Source organism: Callionymus lyra, chromosome 2 (genome assembly GCF_982586985.1).
Source record: "Callionymus lyra chromosome 2, fCalLyr1.hap1.1, whole genome shotgun sequence".
NCBI classification, from domain to species: Eukaryota; Metazoa; Chordata; class Actinopteri; order Syngnathiformes; family Callionymidae; genus Callionymus; species Callionymus lyra.
Window position 1 is genome coordinate 7823509 of NC_141819.1, and position 22328 is coordinate 7845836.

The 22328-nt window shown below is 37.2% G+C and overlaps 1 protein-coding gene across 2 annotated transcripts in view; it reads left to right on the forward strand.

Annotated features, from left to right (window-relative positions):
- LOC148085221 (uncharacterized) overlaps nt 1-22328 on the forward strand; it is a 337696-nt gene that overhangs the window by 289900 nt on the left and 25468 nt on the right. Inside the window, exons 16-23 of one of the 2 annotated variants that reach the window (XM_087783363.1) lie at nt 7509-7685; nt 8998-9171; nt 11775-11951; nt 14585-14758; nt 16451-16624; nt 16687-16860; nt 17158-17190; nt 17793-18401. In XM_087783363.1, the coding sequence (XP_087639489.1) occupies nt 7509-7685; nt 8998-9171; nt 11775-11951; nt 14585-14758; nt 16451-16624; nt 16687-16860; nt 17158-17188 (1081 nt within the window). In that variant the 3' untranslated portion in view covers nt 17189-17190; nt 17793-18401. Of the gene's footprint in view, nt 1-7508; nt 7686-8997; nt 9172-11774; nt 11952-14584; nt 14759-16450; nt 16625-16686; nt 16861-17157; nt 17191-17792; nt 18402-22328 lie in introns of those variants that run through there. The other variant, XM_087783364.1, reaches the window with a different exon arrangement.

A 22328-nucleotide genomic window follows, 5' to 3' on the forward strand; every position in this document is an offset into this window, starting at 1 on the left:
TGGCAGATTAGAAAGTTGTCCAGAAGTGTAGCAGACAGGAAACTGTCGTCTGATAACATTAAACAGAGCCACGCGGTGATACTCGAAAGGATCGTCAGGATCGACGTCTTGAGTATTTGCTTCCTGTTCAATATTAGCTGCAGCCGTTGAGCCAGCAGCCCTGGAAGTGATGATGCGGAAATCTCTCATACACAGTTTGTCGCCCATAGTGTGATGTTCAATGCTACGAATCCAAGGTGCACCTCCCTGAGAGAGTGGAGGCATATTCTCCACTATTGACTGCAAATCCTTACGAGTGTAAGGAGAGTATATGGCTTGTGTAGGATCGTTAGGAAAAGGAACCATCGGCATTTGAGGAGTACCACGTGAAGGGTTCCTTGCATACTCTTTTAGTGATCGTAAATTATATTCACGTTTCGGCTGAGTCTTAGACTTTGCACCTCCAGGAGGTTGGGTAACTACCGGCGCCAGAAAATCTTCGTTTTCAGGATCACCATCAACAAAATCACATGCTTCCGACTTGCAGTTGGAGAACCATCATGTGCAGTCATGTGACGCGAACTAAATGCAACAGGTGGGATTAACTCACCTAGCTGGTCCCTTGAGGCTTGCTCAGCCTTACCTGAGGGAGTACTACAAGTATTTGCAGCTGACATTTGGGCACGTATATTTCTTGACGGATCATGATTTGGCACTTCCCCAGTAAACTCTGCGTCTTGGCTTTCGGCTTTCAACCACTTTCTTAGGTTTCGGTTTCTGTCATTAGTGCTAACAAAATCAAGCATCCCAGAAACAATGGTGACAAGTGGAGCTTGAATATCAGATTCAATATATCTATATCAGATATCGTCTGATATTCAATATATCTATATCAGATATCGTCTGATATTCAATATATCTATATCAGATATCGTCTGATATTCAAGCAAGATGACTAAAAATTAAATAAAAATATTCGAATTCACAACAAAGTATCGTCAATTTAACTAAAGAAAGGAAAAGTTAAAAAAGAAGAAATAGTAGAATTAAGATATTTGACTTGTAGCGAGTAGAAGAAAAACAAATAAATAAAATCTAATGGGAGAAAAATTTATAAAATAATAATTATAATAATAATAAAAGTAAAATAAAAATAAGAATGTAAATTAATAAAATAAAAAAAGAATAGAAATAATAATAATGATAATAGTTAAAAATGTTAAAATAAAAAAATAACAAAAATAAAATAAAAAAAAAATTAAAATTTAAAACAAAATTTAAAATTATTTTTTTTTTAAATGATAATAATAAAATAAACGAAAATAATGGAAAATTAATAAAAATGAATTGAAATAACAAATTCAATGTTTAAAAAAAACAACCCATGTATATATATATATATATATATATATATATATATATATATATATATATATATAAGGTTATAACTAATTGTTAAAATAATAAGATGTAATTTGTAATTGAATCTGTTTATTTTATGTAATTTAAATGTATTAATCGAAAAATTAAGAATACTGATCTAATTACATAAATGTGATTGATTTAATTGAATAATTACACTAATTGAGTCAGTAGCAATACTCAATTAAGAAGTAAGCAAAGGGAAAACCAGCAGGGGGCAGCACATCAAACACAACACCAAAGATCAGAAATTGAGAGAAGAAGAGAAAACAGGAACTAGATGTCAACAAACGTACACACGTGCAAGCAGTCAATGACACACTTGTTTCAGATAAGCAGTATTAGTTAAACAAAACAACAGAAGTGACATGCAATGTGACCAATTGTGAGTTGATCAATTTTGAGTTGATCAATTGACCATGTGAAATAGGAGGAGAGGGTGGTTAAGATAATGGGGTCAAAAGGTCATTAATACATGCAAAAACAAAGGATGTCAACAATCAATGTTAATTGTGTTATTGTTATCGAACACTGCAGAAGAAGGAGAAAATTGATATGCGAGTTGTTTATAACACTAATTAACTGTATAATTAGCTGTATATATTTATATATACCTTAATTAAGAAACAGGAATAATTGTAAAATAACTATTGTCAACAAAGACTGTTGCTTAATAAAGAGAGAAGATAATTATATTAAACCCAACCAAAATACTTAAGAGATAAACAAAGAAGGGAAGGAAATAAAGAAAAATGGGTAACAATAATACTGATAACAAGAGATAATTGAAATCAATCAACAAAAAAATAAAAATAGAAATGACAACAATTGGTAAAGGTAAGAGAAAACGTAAGAAGTAAAAAATTGAAGGGAGAAGAAAAAATAAAATTCAGAACACCAAAATAGAAACCTGAACAATCACTTTACACATTCACTTCAATTAACATTACTTGCTTTCATAAACAAACAATCTAGAAAATAGAATTCAAGATGAAGAAATAATTTGTGTGCGGAGATGAACCAGCAGGGGGGGTCAGTGAGGAAAAAGTGGGAAGTCTTAGAAGTCCAACCTCTAAGTGAAACCACTCCTACCAAAAAGGAAACTTTCTTTCGGAGCTCAGTTGCCTTGACGCAGCTGACAAGACAACGTCTGCCAAGCAGCAGTTCTTATCAGCAAGAGATAGTGTCCAAAGACACACACACACAGACTCTCAGCTGAGTCACACAAAGTCGGAGATCTCCCACAAATGAATGCAATTTTTTACAAGTACCACAGCGAGAAAAAATCATTCAAAAGATAAAAATATACAGACACAGATAATTTAAACAAAACAATATGTCATGGCAATACGACGACAACAGTATTTTACCAAAACAAGTCTAGAGACACACTATGCTACGTGGAACGAGACTCTAACCAGCCTGTCGTGTCTAAAGTGTTGAAGTCATAATGGCAGGAGCCTCTCAAATCACTCACTTAGCTTCCAAACACCCTTGATAGGAGCCTCTCAACTATTCCATTCTATTTCAACCCCCGTCGAACTAACTCTAAACTAATCACCAATGAGACTTTATCCATCACCGTGATTGTTCGGAAAAATTAACTAGTCCTGACTATACTGCCAATTTTTTTTTTGTGGAGCCTCTCAACACAGAACACAATGAGATCTAACTGGCCTACACACCCACAGCTGGCAGAGTCTTCAGACCAGGATACTGGGAGAGCCTCTCAAATCCCACCTATCCCCAAATTAATGATAGCTACTTGGCTTACTGAAAAAGTATGTCTACCATAATCACCCATTGGCCAAGCATCCTAACTAGTTTAGGAATCTAAAATTAAAAATGTCAGACGCCCGGTAGAGGGAGCCACTTATACTTCCACCCCTACTCTGAATTCCCAAGGGTTACCAGGTCGTGTAACCGTCTCCTCTGCCTATCAATTCAACTTAAATTCTAATCAACGTTTTTTCTTCAAACTTCACAACGTTTTTCTTCAAACTTCACAACGTTTTTCTTCAAACTTCACAACGTTTTTCTTCAAACTTCACAACGTTTTTCTTCAAACTTCACAACGTTTTTCTTCAAACTTCACAACGTTTTTTTTTCAAACTTCACAACGTTTTTCTTCAAACTTCACAACGTTTTTTCTTCAAAACTTCACAACGTTTTTTCTTCAAACTTCACAACGTTTTTTCTTCAAAACTTCAACCCTGGACACGATAATGTCGTCTACACTTAATACAACAACAAACAGCAACAGACAATAAAATACCCCAAAAACGAGCATCATCTTAAGAAAGCACTATTGAAAAATATAATCTAAATTTGTGACAGAACCAGAGACTTACGTTTATTCGTCCAGGCAACCAAAACTAAAAAATATCTAAGCTTTCCTAACTTACAATATACTTTCAATTAATTCCAAAATACAAGCTAACAAAAATCTATGTAAGAAATAAGAAAAAATCTTTCTCACCTGATTCCTGAAGTAAGGTATAGTGGCGCCTCTGGTTGCCTGGAGAACAATCAGCTCAGAGTTCGTCTCGGAATCGAAAAGGCCTTCAAACCACCAGTCCACGCCAAGGGTCACGGTCACCAATTTGTTTGGGGTTTCTCTGTTCCGAGGAACACCGACCCCTCCCCAGTCTCGTACGTGGTGGTGGAAAATGAAGGACAGACACATGGATGAGTTTAAGAAAAATGCTCGTTTAGTGAATTATGCAAAAGTCACAGACAAACTTACGTGATCACGGGCGCTAGCAAGCAGAGATCCATCGCAGACGTCTTCAAATGCCAGAACGCAAAGATCAGACAAAATGGTGGATCTTTATAGTAGAATATTCAGGTTAAAACCTCTAGTCAAATGTGAATGTAGTATTGGTCTGTAACTGTAAACACTTGATTCTAAGATGGCCGTCGCACGTGATCGTAGTGGAAACTTATGAAAGGTTGTTGTTTTCTAGAATTCAGTGTGAGTTCTCAAACAGGTTCACACAGACTTCCTGGAATCTGGGATTGTTTAATCATTCTGTGTGTGTGAGGCTTGTGACCTCGGCCTTTGATTTGTGAACCTGAGTTTAGTTTAAGTGAATGCAAGAATAGGATTATTTAATATGAATTAAATATGAAAGATTATCAGTTAATCAAGTGACTATTTTAAATGTGTGTTAAATCTAGATGATTGATTACAGTAAAGTTGTCATTTCCTTACAGTGTGGAGGACGACTGAAGAGGAGCCTGCAGAAGAAGTTCCACAGTGTGTCTGAGGGGGTCGCTAAAGCAGGAAACTCTGCTCCTCTGAATGAGATCTTCACTGAGCTCTACATCACTGAGGGGGGCACAGACCAGGTCAACCAGGAGCACGAGGTCCGACAGATCGAAGCAGCCACCAGGAACCAGACCAGACCAGAAACCACCATCAGACAAGAAGACCTCTTTAAAGCCTCACCTGACAGAGAAAGACCAATCAGAACACTGCTGACGAAGGGTGTGGCTGGCATTGGGAAGACCCTCCTGACACAGAAGGTCACTCTGGACTGGGCTGAAGACAAAGCCCACCAGAACTTCCACTTCATATTTCCTTTCACCTTCAGAGAGCTGAACCTGTTGAAAGAGAAGAAGTTGAGTTTGATGGAACTTGTTCATCTTTTCTTTCCTGAAACCAGAGAATCCAGACTCAGCAGCTTTGAAGGACTCCAGGTTCTGTTCATCTTAGATGGTCTAGACGAGTGTCGACTCCCTCTGGACTTCCTCAACAGTCGGCGCCTGATAGAAGCTACAGAGTCCACCTCAGTAGACGTCCTGCTGACAAACCTCATCAGGGGGGATCTTCTTCCCTCAGCTCGTCTCTGGATCACCACACGACCTGCAGCAGCCAATCAGATCCCTCCTGAGTGTGTGGACATGGTGACAGAGGTCAGAGGGTTCAATGACCTCCAGAAGGAGGAGTACTTCAGGAAGAGGTTCAGAGATGAGGAGCAGACCAGCAGCATCATGTCTCACATCAAGAGGTCACGAAGCATCTACATCATGTGTCACATCCCGATCTTCTGCTGGATCACTGCCACAGTTCTGGACATGTTGAAGAGCACAGAGACAGGACAGCTGCCCAAGACCCTGACTGAGATGTTCATCTACTTCCTGGTGGTTCAGATCAAAGTCAAGAAGCTGAAGTTTGACGGAGGATCTGGGACTGACACAGTTTCTGATCCTGAGAGCAGGAAGATGGTGGAGTCTCTGGGAAAACTGGCTTTTGAGCATCTGCAGAGAGGAAACTTGATCTTCTATAAGTCAGACCTCACAGAGTGTGACATCAACATCTCAGCAGCTTCAGTTTACTCAGGAGTGTTCACTCAGATCTTCAGAGAGGAGAGAGGACTGTACCAGGACAAGGTGTTCTGCTTCATCCACCTGAGTGTTCAGGAGTTTCTGGCTGCTCTTCACGTCCACCAGACCTTCATCAACTCTGGAGTCAACCTGATGCAATCAAAACCAACATCTTTACTAAGAATCCTTAGTAGAAAAAGTCAAACAGAAAGGTTCTACCAGACAGCAATAGATGAAACTCTGAAAAGTCCAAATGGACATCTGGACTTGTTCCTGCGCTTTCTTCTGGGTCTTTCTCTGCAGACCAGCCAGAGTCTCCTTCCAGGTTTGTTGACACAGACAGGAAGTAGCTCCTGGACCAATCACAACACAACAAAGCTCATCAAGAAGAAGATAAGTGAGGATGTGTCTCCAGAGAGAATCATCAACCTGTTCCACTGTCTGAATGAAGTGAAGGACACTTCTCTGGTGGAGGAGGTCCAACAGCAGCTGAGATCAGGACGTCTCTCCACTAAAAAAATCACGTCTTCTCAATGGTCGGCCCTGGCCTTCATCTTACTGTCCTCAGAGGAACATCTGGACGAGTTTGACCTGAAGAAATACTCTGCTTCAGAGAAGGTTCTTGAGAGGCTTCTGCCGGTGGTTCAAGCTGCAAACAAAGTTCTGTAAGTTGATCAAACACTGAAACATCTCTGATGATATGAAGTGAACATGAATGTTTGTTTTACTCTTTCATCATTGTTGTCTTGTTGTCATGTTTACAAAGTTGATCATAATCTTTGATAACCTGCTTCAAATTTTCTAAACAAATGATGATCATCTAATAAATTCAGATACTTTTAATGTTTCCTCAAATAAAATCTTTAAATTATCGACAAATAAATAATTAAAAAAGTCACTTGTTGATGAAACTCGTCTCTTTCACAGGCTGAGCGACTGTGAACTGTCAGAGAGAAGTTGTTCACTTCTGTCCTCAGTCCTCAGCTCTCCGTCCTCTAGTCTGACTCTACTGGACCTGAGTAACGAAGAGCTTTCAAATGTGCATAAACTTACAGGTGCATTTTTAGCCAGCAGTAGAAGGATGAGACGTCTTCGGTGCTGATACCAGCATAAATATCTCGCGAATATTTTGTTACTCATTTTTTTTCTTTATTTCTTCTTCCAAACTTGCAAAACGTGCTGCCAGCAGGTATCGATAGTGTTCCTACAGCTGGTTGAAACCATCATTAAATAGTAGAAGAAGAAGAAGCTGTCGCATTATTTCCTGTTAACTTAAGAAGGATTGAAGGGGTTCAGGTGTCACTACAATCTTCTTGTTGACAACAAACCACAACCTCAATATTGTTGTTACTCTATCATCATGTTCATGTTGTTATCATTGTAATATATGATATATATTTATACTGATTCTGTGTATTATGCCAGGCATTGTACATCACAGAGATATTGACATTGTTTATGTATTCATGATGTGTGGGTGTGTTTACGGAAGTGCATATGTTACGTACGTGTGTTTGTAATAAACTACCGGAGTAACATCCACGCTGGTGTCTCGTGTCCCTCACTACACCAGTGAAACTAAGAGACGAACCCGAATATATTACAGTCAGCATGTTTAACAAAGTTGTTTCTAAGTTATAGAAAACAAACTTCAAATATTTAAACAATGATGTGATGATGATCTGTTGAGAGTAAATAGTTTAGTGTGTTTTTAGTGTTTAAAGTTGAATAGAAAATTTAAAAAAGTCACTTGTTGATGAAACTCGTCTCTTTCACAGGCTGAACAGTTGTGGACTGTCACAGAGAAGTTGTTCACTTCTGTCCTCAGTCCTCAGCTCTCCGTCCTCTAGTCTGACTCGACTGGACCTGAGTAAAAACTTCAACCTGAAGGATCCAGGAGTGGAGCTGCTGTCTGCTGGACTGAAGAGTCCACACTGTCACCTGGAGACTCTCAGGTCAGAACATCATCTTTTCTACATCATCAAAGCTCAAATGTAAAGTCAGAGGTGGAAACACGAGTCAAAGTCTGTCATCACTTTGTTCTTCTACTTTTATAGGGGTTAAATAAAATCAATTCAGTCTTATCTAAGTTCTAAAAAAAAAAAATTATAAACAAATCCTAAAGTTTTAACCAAATGTAAAGAAAAATGCCAATTAATAAAATCTTCATAACACGTGTAATGATGGTATAGTGACGTATTTAAATGATGTTGTGAACCATATAGTATGAAAAAAGGCAACACGTCAAGCAGAAGTGCAAATAAAGCACAAATGTGTATATTTATGAAGCTGATTTGTAATAAAATAACATTAAAGAAAACTTAACATCCTCATAGAGATTTCTTAAAAACATTTATCCACATTTGTACAGTAAGATATAAGTAGATTTACTACACAAACTGGACAAAACATGTTCTGTTGATACATAAAGTATTTAGTCATTGCCTCAACTTGAACAACTTGATCATCTTTATTAACAAGTACAAGTTAAACCTGACGTGAAGCAACAGAATAATATAAAACAAAATACCGTAAATATCAATCATTTATGACACTCGGAGCGTAACATTAGATGAAGTTTACTTACTTTTCATTCTCTTTGGTTTTAAATCTTCCATTACTTGTCGCTTCAGTCGGTGTTTCAACAATAAAGTCACATGTCCATCACTTCTGTTGTGGCTTAATGTTGAAGTGTCGTCGCTTTTGCAATCGCATTAGTGTTTGCATTTGTTGTGAGCTTTGTTGGCCACCGTAGCTCAAACTGGTTTAGTCTGGTGTCACTGTTTGACCAACATTTATATTGAATTTGAAAGGCTTCCATTTTTTATATGTATTTTAAAAGGCTACGAATGAAAAAATATTGAATCTAGAAAACATCTTTTTAAAGTGTTGAAGTTAGAATATAAATGAATGTTTGAAAATGTTTTATTTTTGCAAATATTTGAACATTTGAATTCAATTACTCAAAAACGAATTCAACGTTACAACATTTGAAATATTAAATTCAACCATTCAATATTGTGATGCTCTGAGATACTTCCATAGGGGAGACACAGGTGGAAACAATCAGGGGAGAAACCAGACAGGTGACACAGGAGGAAGGGCAAGTGACCTGAAACGAGAGGGAAGTTACTTTTCAAAATAAAACACAAGACAAGGAGCCCAAGACATTCTTTATTATGGTGTGACCGCAAATAAAGCCTTTAAATTATCGGGAAATAAATAATTAAAAAAGTCACTTGTTGATGAAACTCGTCTCTTTCACAGGCTGAGCTGGTGTGGACTGTCAGAGAGAAGTTGTTCACTTCTGTCCTCAGTCCTCAGCTCTCCGTCCTCTAGTCTGACTCTACTGGACCTGAGTCACAACAAGCTGCAGGATCCAGGAGTGGAGCTGCTGTCTGCTGGACTGAAGAGTCCACACTGTCACCTGGAGACTCTCAGGTCAGAACATCATCTTTTCTACATCATCAAAGCTCAAATGTAAAGTCAGAGGTGGAAACACGAGTCAAAGTCTGTCATCACTTTGTTCTTCAGTGAAGCAGCTCATAGATACATTTGTATGTTTGTGTAGCAGGTAAAGATGTTACGTAGTTTATAAAAATATCATCTTAATAAATCATTGTAATGATAAACAAACAAGCGTCAACTTTAAATGAAAGTGAATAATCATCAAAAGAACATATTTCAAAGTTGAATGTGGTCAGAATGTGGGACTATCACAGCACTAACAACTGCTTCTGTCTCAATGTTTTCTTCGCTTGTTCCCTGAATGAACTTTTGTGTTTGTTCATCTTCAACTGAAGGACATGAAACTACATGCGTACACTGGAAGAGGGAGGAGCTCAGATTGGCTGCTCTGCATGTCAATCAAATGTTTATTGTGAGGATTGTTTGAGATCTATTCTTACGTCTGAACGTCAACCAATCCACACAATAACCATTTGATTGACATACAGAGCAGCCAATCTAAGCTCTCTTCTCTATAATTCACAGATAATTAATCTTCTTAGACTAATTAGGTTAAATTGGATATTTTACCACGGCACATGTGACCATCGCTCACGGCGCACTAGTGTGTTGCGACACAGTGGTTGAAACTGGTCTAAAGCACAATCCCATCACACAGGAGTTGTCAGACTCTGAAGTCGAGGTTCAACTCCATTAGGTGTTGCTGGTGTTGGTAGAAGACTGTTTACGTGGTGAAGTGTTTTTGGTTGGTAAAACCATAGACATGTATACATAGTCGCTGCATTGACTGATAAAGCGCCGCCATGTTGGTACAGTGCCTTCACAGGCAGCGGCGCATTTAAAACTACAGGGAAGGAGGAACTTCTCAATCTTAAAATACAATTATTCGCAAAATTCTGGACCGATTTTCTAATGGTTTGGTTCTTATTTGTTTCATCTATCAAATTCATTAAATTCAAAATGTTTTTATTTAATAGTTTTTATAGTAATATAGTCTTTATAATAATATCTATCTATCTGGTCTGTGGTTTGAAAAACAAACCCCGTAAAAAAAACCTGACAAATGAGCGATTTATAATCACTTTTATAGTATAAACACATCATTCCTCTATAGACATAATGCACTGTAGGAGTGAGTGGCACTGTTCCAAGATGGCCGCCCTGTATACACACTGCTCTAGTGGATGGCAGTAGTCGATGCGGCGTCTATGTATATATGTCTATGGATAAAACAGTTGCTTCCATCACATCTGTAAACATTAGGAACAAGTCATTATAAACTTACTTTTAATTTTATGGTAATTCAAAGTAAACAGGACATGCAAAGAAAATTATAGTTAACATGAAATGAAGTTAAAATGACAATCTGTTCCTGAAAATGCTACTTTCATATGGTCTAAGTTCTAAAAGAAAATATTATAAACCCATCTTGAAGTATTAACCTAATGTAGAGAAAAAAGCTAAATAATAAAATCTTCATAACACGTGTAATGATGGTATAGTGACGTATTTAAATGATGTTGTGAACCATATAGTATGAAAAAAGGCAAAACGTCAAGCAGAAGTGTAAATAAAGCACAAATGTGTATATTTATGAAGCTGTTTTGTAATAAAATAACATTAAAGAAAACTTAACATCCTCAGAGATTTCTTCAAAACATTTATCCACATTTGTACAGTAAGACATAAGTAGATTTACTACACAAACTGGACAAAACATGTTATGTTGATACATAAAGTATTTAGTCATTGCCTCAACTTGAACAACTTGATCATCTTTATTAACAAGTACAAGTTAAACCTGACGTGAAGCAACAGAATAATATAAAACAATATACCGTAAATATCAATCATTTATGACACTCGGAGCGTAACATTAGATGAAGTTTACTTACTTTTCATTCTCTTTGGTTTTAAATCTTCCATTACTTGTCGCTTCAGTCGGTGTTTCAACAATAAAGTCACATGTCCATCACTTCTGTTGTGGCTTAATGTTGAAGTGTCGTCGCTTTTGCAATCGCATTAGTGTTTGCATTTGTTGTGAGCTTTGTTGGCCACCGTAGCTCAAACTGGTTTAGTCTGGTGTCACTGTTTGACCAACATTTATATTGAATTTGAAAGGCTTCCATTTTTTATATGTATTTTAAAAGGCTAAGAATGAAAAAATATTTAATCTAGAAAATGTATTTTTAAAGTGTTGAAGTTAGAATATCAATGAATGTGTGAAAATGTTTTAATTTTGAAAATATTTGAACATTTGAATTCAATTACTCAAAAAACTAATTCAACGTTACAACATTTGAAATATTAAATTCAACCATTCAATATTGTGATGCTCTGAGATACTTCCATAGGGGAGACACAGGTGGAAACAATCAGGGGAGAAACCAGACAGGTGACACAGGAGGAAGGGCAAGTGACCTGAAACGAGAGGGAAGTTACTTTTCAAAATAAAACACAAGACAAGGAGCCCAAGATATTCTTTATTATGGTGTGACTGCAAATAAAGCCTTTAAATTATCCAGAAATAAATAATTGAAAAAGTCACTTGTTGATGAAACTCGTCTCTTTCACAGGCTGATCTTCTGTGGACTGTCAGAGAGAAGTTGTTCACTTCTGTCCTCAGTCCTCAGCTCTCCGTCCTCTAGTCTGACTCTACTGGACCTGAGTGAGAACTACAACCTGCATGATCCAGGAGTGGAGCTGCTGTCTGCTGGACTGAAGAGTCCACACTGTCACCTGGAGACTCTCAGGTCAGAACATCATCTTTTCTACATCATCAAAGCTCAAATGTAAAGTCAGAGGTGGAAACACGAGTCAAAGTCTGTCATCACTTTGTTCTTCAGTGAAGCAGCTCATAGATACATTTGTATGTTTGTGTAGCAGGTAAAGATGTTACGTAGTTTATAAAAATATCATCTTAATAAATTATTGTAATGCTAAACAAACAAGCGTCAACTTTAAATGAAAATGAATAATAATCAAAAGAACATATTTCAAAGTGGAATGTGGTCAGAATGTGGGACTATCACAGCACTAACAACTGCTTCTGTCTCAATGTTTTCTTCGCTTGTTCCCTGAATGAACTTTTGTGTTTGTTCATCTTCAACTGAAGGACATGAAACTACATGCGTACACTGGAAGAGGGAGGAGCTCAGATTGGCTGCTCTGCATGTCAATCAAATGTTTATTGTGAGGATTGTTTGAGATCTATTCTTACGTCTGAACGTCAACCAATCCACACAATAACTATTTGATTGACATACAGAGCAGCCAATCTAAGCTCTCTTCTCTATAATTCACAGATAATTAATGTTCTTAGACTAATTAGGTTAAATTGGATATTTTACCACGGCACACGTGACCATCGCTCACGGCGCACTAGTGTGTTGCGACACAGTGGTTGAAACTGGTCTAAAGCACAATCCCATCACACAGGAGTTGTCAGACTCTGAAGTCGAGGTTCAACTCCATTAGGTGTTGCTGGTGTTGGTAGAAGACTGTTTACGTGGTGAAGTGTTTTTGGTTGGTAAAACCATAGACATGTATACATAGTCGCTGCATTGACTGATAAAGCGCCGCCATGTTGGTACAGTGCCATCACAGGCAGCGGCGCATTTAAAACTACAGGGAAGGAGGAACTTCTCAATCTTAAAATAAAATTATTCGCAAAATTCTGGACCGATTTTCTAATGGTTTGGTTCTTATTTGTTTCATCTATCAAATTCATTAAATTCAAAATGTTTTTTTTAATAGTTTTTATAGTAATATATTCTTTATAATAATATCTATCTATCTGGTCTGTGGTTTGAAAAACAAACCCCGTAAAAAAAACCTTGACAAATGAGCGATTTATAATCACTTTTATAGTATAAACACATCATTCCTCTATAGACATAATGCACTGTAGGAGTGAGTGGCACTGTACCAAGATGGCCGCCCTGTATACACACTGCTCTAGTGGATGGCAGTAGTCGATGCGGTGTCTATGTATATATGTCTATGGGTAAAACAGTTGCTTACATGACATCTGTAAACATTAGGAACAAGTCATTATAAACTTACTTTTCATTTTATGGTAATTCAAAGTAAACAGGACATGCAAAGAAAATTATAGTTAACATGAAATAAAGTTAAAATGACAATCTGTTCCTGAAAATGCTACTTTAATTTGGTTTAATAAAACCAATGTATACAGTTTTATCTAAGTTATAAAATAAATTATTATAAATCCATCTTGAAGTATTAACCTAATGTAGAGAAAAAAGCTAAATAATAAAATCTTCATAACACGTGTAATGATGGTATAGTGACGTATTTAAATGATGTTGTGAACCATATAGTATGAAAAAAGGCAACACGTCAAGCAGAAGTGCAAATAAAGCACAAATGTGTATATTTATGAAGCTGTTTTGTAATAAAATAACATTAAAGAAAACTTAACATCCTCATAGAGATTTCTTAAAAACATTTATCCACATTTGTACAGTAAGACATAAGTAGATTTACTACACAAACTGGACAAAACATGTTCTGTTGATACATAAAGTATTTAGTCATTGCCTCAACTTGAACAACTTGATCATCTTTATTAACAAGTACAAGTTAAACCTGACGTGAAGCAACAGAATAATATAAAACAATATACCGTAAATATCAATCATTTATGACACTCGGAGCGTAACATTAGATGAAGTTTACTTACTTTTCATTCTCTTTGGTTTTAAATCTTCCATTACTTGTCGCTTCAGTCGGTGTTTCAACAATAAAGTCACATGTCCATCACTTCTGTTGTGGCTTAATGTTGAAGTGTCGTCGCTTTTGCAATCGCATTAGTGTTTGCATTTGTTGTGAGCTTTGTTGGCCACCGTAGCTCAAACTGGTTTAGTCTGGTGTCACTGTTTGACCAACATTTATATTGAATTTGAAAGGCTTCCATTTTTTATATGTATTTTAAAAGGCTACGAATTAAAAAATATTGAATCTAGAAAATATATTTTTAAAGTGTTGAAGTTAGAATATCAATGAATGTGTGAAAATGTTTTAATTTTGAAAATATTTGAACATTTGAATTCAATTACTGAAAAAACGAATTCAACGTTACAACATTTGAAATATTAAATTCAACCATTCAATATTGTGATGCTCTGAGATACTTCCATAGGGGAGACACAGGTGGAAACAATCAGGGGAGAAACCAGACAGGTGACACAGGAGGAAGGGCAAGTGACCTGAAACGAGAGGGAAGTTACTTTTCAAAATAAAACACAAGACAAGGAGCCCAAGATATTCTTTATTATGGTGTGACTGCAAATAAAGCACTTAAATTATCGAGAAATAAATAATTGAAAAAGTCACTTGTTGATGAAACTCGTCTCTTTCACAGGCTGAGAAGTTGTCAACTAAAAGAGAGAAGTTGTTCACTTCTGTCCTCAGTCCTCAGCTCTCCTTCCTCTAGTCTGACTCTACTGGACCTGAGTAGAAACAACCTGCAGGATCCAGGAGTGGAGCTGCTGTCTGCTGGACTGAAGAGTCCACACTGTCACCTGGAGACTCTCAGGTCAGAACATCATCTTTTCTACATCATCAAAGCTCAAATGTAAAGTCAGAGGTGGAAACACAAGTCAGAGTCTGTCATCACTTTGTTCTTCAGTGAAGCAGCTCATAGATACATTTGTATGTTTGTGTAGCAGGTAAAGATGTTACGTAGTTTATAAAAATATCATCTTAATAAATCATTGTAATGATAAACAAACAAGCGTCAACTTTAAATGAAAATGAATAATAATCAAAAGAACATATTTCAAAGTTGAATGTGGTCAGAATGTGGGACTATCACAGCACTAACAACTGCTTCTGTCTCAATGTTTTCTTCGCTTGTTCCCTGAATGAACTTTTGTGTTTGTTCATCTTCAACTGAAGGACATGAAACTACATGCGTACACTGGAAGAGGGAGGAGCTCAGAGTGGCTGCTCTGCCTGTCAATCAAATGTTTATTATGAGGATTGTTTGAGATCTATTCTTACGTCTGAACGTCAACCAATCCACACAATAACTATTTGATTGACATACAGAGCAGCCAATCTAAGCTCTCTTCTCTATAATTCACAGATAATTAATGTTCTTCGACTAATTAGGTTAAATTGGATATTTTACCACGGCACACGTGTAATGATGGTATAGTGACGTATTTAAATGATGTTGTGAACCATATAGTATGAAAAAAGGCAACACGTCAAGCAGAAGTGCAATGAAAGCACAAATGTGTATATTTATGAAGCTGATTTGTAATAAAATAACATTAAAGAAAACTTAAAATCCTCATAGAGATTTCTTAAAAACATTTATCCACATTTGTACAGTAATACATAAGTAGATTTACTACACAAACTGGACAAAACATGTTCTGTTGATACATAAAGTATTTAGTCATTGCCTCAACTTGAACAACTTGATCATCTTTATTAACAAGTACAAGTTAAACCTGACGTGAAGCAACAGAATAATATAAAACAATATACTGTAAATATCAATCATTTATGACACTCGGAGCGTAACATTAGATGAAGTTTACTTACTTTTCATTCTCTTTGGTTTTAAATCTTCCATTACTTGTCGCTTCAGTCGGTGTTTCAACAATAAAGTCACATGTCCATCACTTCTGTTGTGGCTTAATGTTGAAGTGTCGTCGCTTTTGCAATCGCATTAGTGTTTGCATTTGTTGTGAGCTTTGTTGGCCACCGTAGCTCAAACTGGTTTAGTCTGGTGTCACTGTTTGACCAACATTTATATTGAATTTGAAAGGCTTCCATTTTTTATATGTATTTTAAAAGGCTACGAATTAAAAAATATTGAATCTAGAAATTTTAAAGTGTTGAAGTTAAAATATCAAAATGAATGTGTGAAAATGTTTTGATTATTTTTTTTAAATATTTGAACATTTGAATTCAATTACTCAAAAAACGAATTCAACGTTACAACATTTGAAATATTAAATTCAACCATTCAATATTGTGATGCTCTGAGATACTTCCATAGGGGAGACACAGGTGGAAACAATCAGGGGAGAAACCAGACAGGTGACACAGGAGGAAGGGCAAGTGACCTGAAACGAGAGGGAAGTTACTTTTCAAAATAAAACACAAGACAAGATATTCTTTATTATGGTGTGACCGCAAATAAAGCCTTTAAATTATCGAGAAATAAATAATTAAAAAAGTCACTTGTTGATGAAACTCGTCTCTTTCACAGGCTGAGATGTTGTCGACTGTCAGAGAGAAGTTGTTCACTTCTGTCCTCAGTCCTCAGCTCTCCGTCCTCTAGTCTGACTCTACTGGACCTGAGTCACAACAAGCTGCAGGATCCAGGAGTGGAGCTGCTGTCTGCTGGACTGAAGAGTCCACACTGTCACCTGGAGACTCTCAGGTCAGAACATCATCTTCTCTTGGTTCTGATAAGTTTCTAAAAGTGTTTCTCCTTCATTTCAGTCTGTCATGGTGTCAGATCTCAGAGATAGGTTGTTCTTCTCTGGCCTCAGCTCTGACATTGAACCCATCCCACCTGAGAGAACTGGACCTGAGAGGGAATCATCCAGGAGGACCAGGACTGGAGCTGCTGTCTGCTGGACTGAAGAGTCCAGACTGGAGACTGGAGACTCTCAGGTATGAACAGAGCAGCAGAACTCACTGACTGAACTCCAAAGATCTTCAGACTGAACATTTGATGCTCAGACTCTTCATCTGAACTGAGCACATGAATCCAAACTCTGAGTTCCTCCATGTTCTCCTGCTGGACACCAGTGGAAGCATGAAGGAGACAGTTGAGACTGAGCAGCCTGTTTATAGATCCATCTTTGTTGTCATCAACAGTCATGACTGAGTCGTCCACTGAGAATGAAACAATATTCATGAAACATCTGAATCAAATGAATCTGATCTTCTGACTCTTTCTTCCTCCAGGCTGTCAACCACATTGGTTAGACCTTCATAAATAAATGGTAAGTTTGATTCTATTGATTGACTTCAACATCGACGCTCATCTGCTGACACAGCAGTTGAAGGTCTTTGTGGACATGGACTTGATGAAGAAGATTCCAGAACAAACGTGCAGATGTTAAAGACTCACAGTTACAGTATCAAGTGAAGCTCTGATTCCAAATCTTCAAGACCTTCAGCTCAAAACCCTTCAGGAGCTTCAACATCAACATTGTTTCAGTTTGACTGTCAGTGGAGAACAAAGAAATATTTCTGTCAAATATTTGAAATCAGACGTGAGTTTGATCATCAACTCACAATGTTGAGTCACTTTAAACATCATTTCACACATGAATCACTTCATATTGAATCATGTGTTCACTTGAACATCTTCATCACAACTAGACTAGACTCATGTTAGCTACATGCTAGTTTAGCTGCTGACTTCATCTTCAAATCTGACATCCAAGATTATTCTGGGATGTTTCAGTCACATGGTTCTTCTCTCAAGTTCTCAGAAGAATGTTGACAGAACATTGACTCGTCTCAGTTTGGATCAGTATATGATCGTCAAGACAACGTTCTTCCACCATCATCACCTCATGTCTCTTCTTCTCTCAGTCTTCACTCTCACTGGACTCACACACAGCAGCGCCTCCTACTGTCCAACGACAACAGGAACTTGATGGAGGATCAGGATTATCTGGATCATCCTGACAGATTTGAAAAGCTGCAACTGGAGGTGGAGAGGAAGTGAGACTATCAGAGTGACTCTCAGAAGAAACACAAGAAAATATGTTATTAAGTCAAATGTTTCCTAACATACCTGCTGGATTTGTTTCACGTTTGTTTGTGACTTTTATGATCGTTCTCTAGTTAAACCTCTTTTACTCTGAAAGTAAGTGGTTTAGAGGCTATTTTTTCAAACTGTACTTCTCAACAGTAGCTAAACATGATCGTGACAGATTGACTTCATCTCATCTGTCGCCTAGAAATGATGTCATCAGAGGAACAGAGCGAGAGAAACATGAATTAAAAAAGATCAACAAATTCAATCCTCTAGTCAAACAGCTTCAAAATCATACAGTTCTTTGCACAATATTCTAAAAATCACACTATATTATATTTTATAAACTGGTCATTATTTGTTTAATCGACAAGTGAATCTACACTTTGACAAATGTATCGTGAGACAATCTTGATCCAGTTTAGAGAGTTTTTCTTTTATTAACTGCAAATGAAAGTATGTTGTTAAAGTAACAGTTGAATGTATTCAACATTATTTAATCATGTAATTTTAGGTAAAATAAAACTATTACAACAGTTCTGGAATCATGAGATGTTTTAAGTCTTTTGTTGTCTTTTTATGTCACACGTCTGAAGTAATAATTCACCCAAAATGCAAACTGATTTTCTACTCGCCCTCATGTCGACTAAGGGTTGGGATTATTTTGAGAGTAATCTGTTCTTTTTAGAGTCATAGACAAAAATGTTTGTTCATTTTAATGTAGCGACTGGAGCTCAGTTGTCTTCGTCTTCATCTTCGTCCAAAAAGACACTTAAAAACATCCAAATACCTCCATACTGCTCGACTGTAACGTCCATCTTGGACTGAAGCTCCACGTGAGAAGAATTATTCATAAAAACACTTAAATGAATCTACATTTTAAATCTGTTTGTAGTGGAAGATTTCAGTCTCTCAGTGTAAATCTTGTGCACTGACACTTTCAATGTGTTTGATGAGGAAACACTAGCTGGAGCTGAGACTGAGAACTTCAATAAATATATTTAATATTCAAACATTTAAAAATAAACAAGTACTTGGATTAAACCTCATATCATTTTTAAACGGAGGCGCCAACTTCTGAGCATTAAAAATGATGACACTGTTAATGAAGCTTCATCTCCCCATCACTAGTTTTGGATGACCAGCATGTCAGGGTAAGAAGAACACGCCGTACAACAGTGGTGCTTATTGAAGCCTACTAATATATAACAAAATAATTTACTTTTCTGTTTTCAAAGCTCCATCAGGGTATTTCAAACAACAGGTATTTACTTTCTGTGATGTGTTGAAGAGCTGGAATGAAAAAACATTGACTGTAATCTACAGTTTCACCACTAGATGACGCAATTTCCACATCCCCAAGTCAATACATTAACACACCAGTCACTCTATCATCACCTGTCATGGTTCACTCATCACTGCAGCGAGGAATACTTACTAGTCCTTACAGAATTATTGACAGGGCAGTGCGATATCTAAGATCACCACTAGAGGGAGCGATGTTCTCTCAGGTTACAATTAGCAGCATTTTAGATGGATGATACATTCTCTCTGGAGATTGTTTGGCCTCAAAGGATACCTCCAGAGGGATCAATAAAGTTTGTTTGTTCTTTCTATGTTTGTTCGTTCGTTTGTTCATTCTTTCACTCGTTCCATCCATCCATCCATGCATCCATCCGTCCGTCCGTCCGTCCCTCCCACCATGCATGCATTAATGAAGCTGTTTCATAATAAAATTACGTTAAACGAAACATAACCTCCTCATAGACATTCCTTAAAACATTTGCCACACCAAGACATCAGTGTGGTGTGATGTTTAGCTAACAGAATTGTAGTGAAATCCTTCATGTTGTTTTTGTTGTTGCTGTTTTTGCTGGACAAAGGTCTGGTTTACGACGTCGTCATGCGGGGACATTCTCTTGACACTCTTCCTCTTGTCCCTTGACTCTCTGGAGACTTCACACTGGACTCTTGGAGTCTCTTCCCCTTCCTTCTTCAACCCCGTTCCTGACTCCTGCCCTCCTCCCTTTCTGCAACAGTGTGGCACGTCTCCCCAGCTGCAGTACTTTTCAAGACACAAGCAAGCTGCACGCAACCCAGCAGCCAGCCAAGCAAGCCTGAACCTCTGGCTCCTAGAAGCAACCATACTGCTCTTCCAGAAAAGACTTAATAATAAATGAATGAATAATAAAATATAAAATAATATACCATAAATATCAATCATTTATGACACTCGGAGCTTGACATTAAATTAGGTTTACTTAATTTTCATTTCATTTCAAGTCTTTCGTTTTAAATCTTCCGCTACTTTCAGTCGGTGTTTCAAAAATAAAGTCCCGAATTCACATGAACGTCACTTCCTTTGTGGAAAATTTCCATTTTGGCTAAATGTCAGAGTGTTTTCGCTTAAATTTGAAGTGTAATTGCTTCGGTATTTGTATTTGTTGTGAGCTTTGTCGGCCACCGGGAAATAGCTATTCAGTGTTTTAGCGAGTTAGCTCTCGTGTTAACGCACCACAGAAAGTGACATTACAGGTAATATCTTGTGATTTATCTTTTGTATCATCTAACCTGCCTGAGGACAACGGATGAAAATAAGCTATTGTGTTAACTCTGGCATATTTACGCTGTTGCTCTATGCTGAGGAATATGCATCGTCCTAATTCAAATAAATAAATAAACTGGTTGATGTGCAGGAAGGTCAGTCAGAGATCTCTTCTCACGACTGCACGTCAACCAATGGGCACAATAACCACAGTATGGTATATTATTTGCTGATGAAAAATATTTAAAGAGAAATTATGTGAAATGGGATCTTTTTTTAACGGCACACCTGACAATAATAATAATAAAAAAATATACTATAAAAAATACGTCGGGGCTGATAACAAAACATTTAAAGAAAGTCCAGCAGAAAATATTAGGGATTATCCAGGAATCCATGCTTGAATATGGCGTTGATTTGGTCACAGGCCTCCTACATGACCTCAATGAGTGGCGCTTTAGTCTAGGGCTGCAGATCATTACCTTCCACCGCCATGTTGAAAAGAACTCCATACTCTTGAAGCCTCATTATATTTCTGTCAATCTGTTTGCATAACCTTATCACCTGTATTTGTTCGGGTGACACTTGCTGAGTGTTCTATTCAATAAAGGTCAAGCCCGACCACTCAGGAAACATGTCAATAACTTCTGTCTGTAACTTTCACCCCATGAGTCAGACATAACACCAACTGAATGTTACCTTATAAGGACTTGTGTGCAACAGTAGACAACGGCCTTGTAAGAATATATGCGCATGTTTTCACAACAGTAGATAACGGCCTTGTAAGAATATATGCGCATGCTTTCACACTCGTAACTCAGAGCTCTGTACACCTCTCGTTGTTATACGTCTTGTGTAACATCTTTAATAAATCTTTTTGCCAGACTATATTGGACCGGACTTTTTCTCTCACTAACTCAAGGATCCCAACGAATCTTCAAGACTACTTCAATTGGCGTCACGAACAGGATCCTTTGAGAGAGAGGGTTCGGAGGTGCCGGATCCCATTCCGGGGGAGGTGGACTCGAGGCACCGAGTAAAATAAGGTAAAAAGCATCGAACTCATTTATTATAAAACAAGTCTTTACCTCTCTCTGGGTGGGTAAAGGTTTTCCTATTTCCAAAGTTTGTCAAAATGTGTTAAGATATTGGATGTATATGATGAAGAGTTTTTTCCTCGTGTTGGAATAAGTTGTGAAAATTTCTTGTGTTTCTTGGGAATACTACGTCCTCGTGTTGGAGTAGAAAGAATACTGTATTGTTGTATGGGATAAGCAATACAGGCATTGTTGTGGCAGGTTTTAAAAATTTTTAGAAAAATCCTCGAGGTGAATAGTTGTTATAAATTGAATAGAAGAATAGAGGTGTTGGCTTGTTCCGCAATTCTCGTGTTGAATTCCGTCGTGTTCGGAGGAAGAGTTAACTGGTCCCACATTCTTCTCTTACTGATCTGATAACTAGATTAACTAAAAAAAAATAAAAAACAACTATTAAAATTTTAATAAGGAAATAAACCTAAATTAAAATGTCAAGTAAATTACAGAAAGACTTTAATCTTTCCACAGATTGGATTGATTGGTCAAAATGTGTTCCGCATCCTCAGAAAAAGTCTTTGTCAGAACAATTTCAGGCTGCAGTCCAGGTCTATAGTGGAAATTTTGCGCCAAATGAACGAGATGAAAAAAAAGCAAAAATGGTGAAATGGTTTACAGAGACTCAAAATGCAGGTTACCTTCCCCAAAATAGTTCCATTCATCTTCTAACTGATGTGTTAAATAGAGTAGAACACAAGTTTATCGGAAGAATAAACGAAATGGAGGCGGT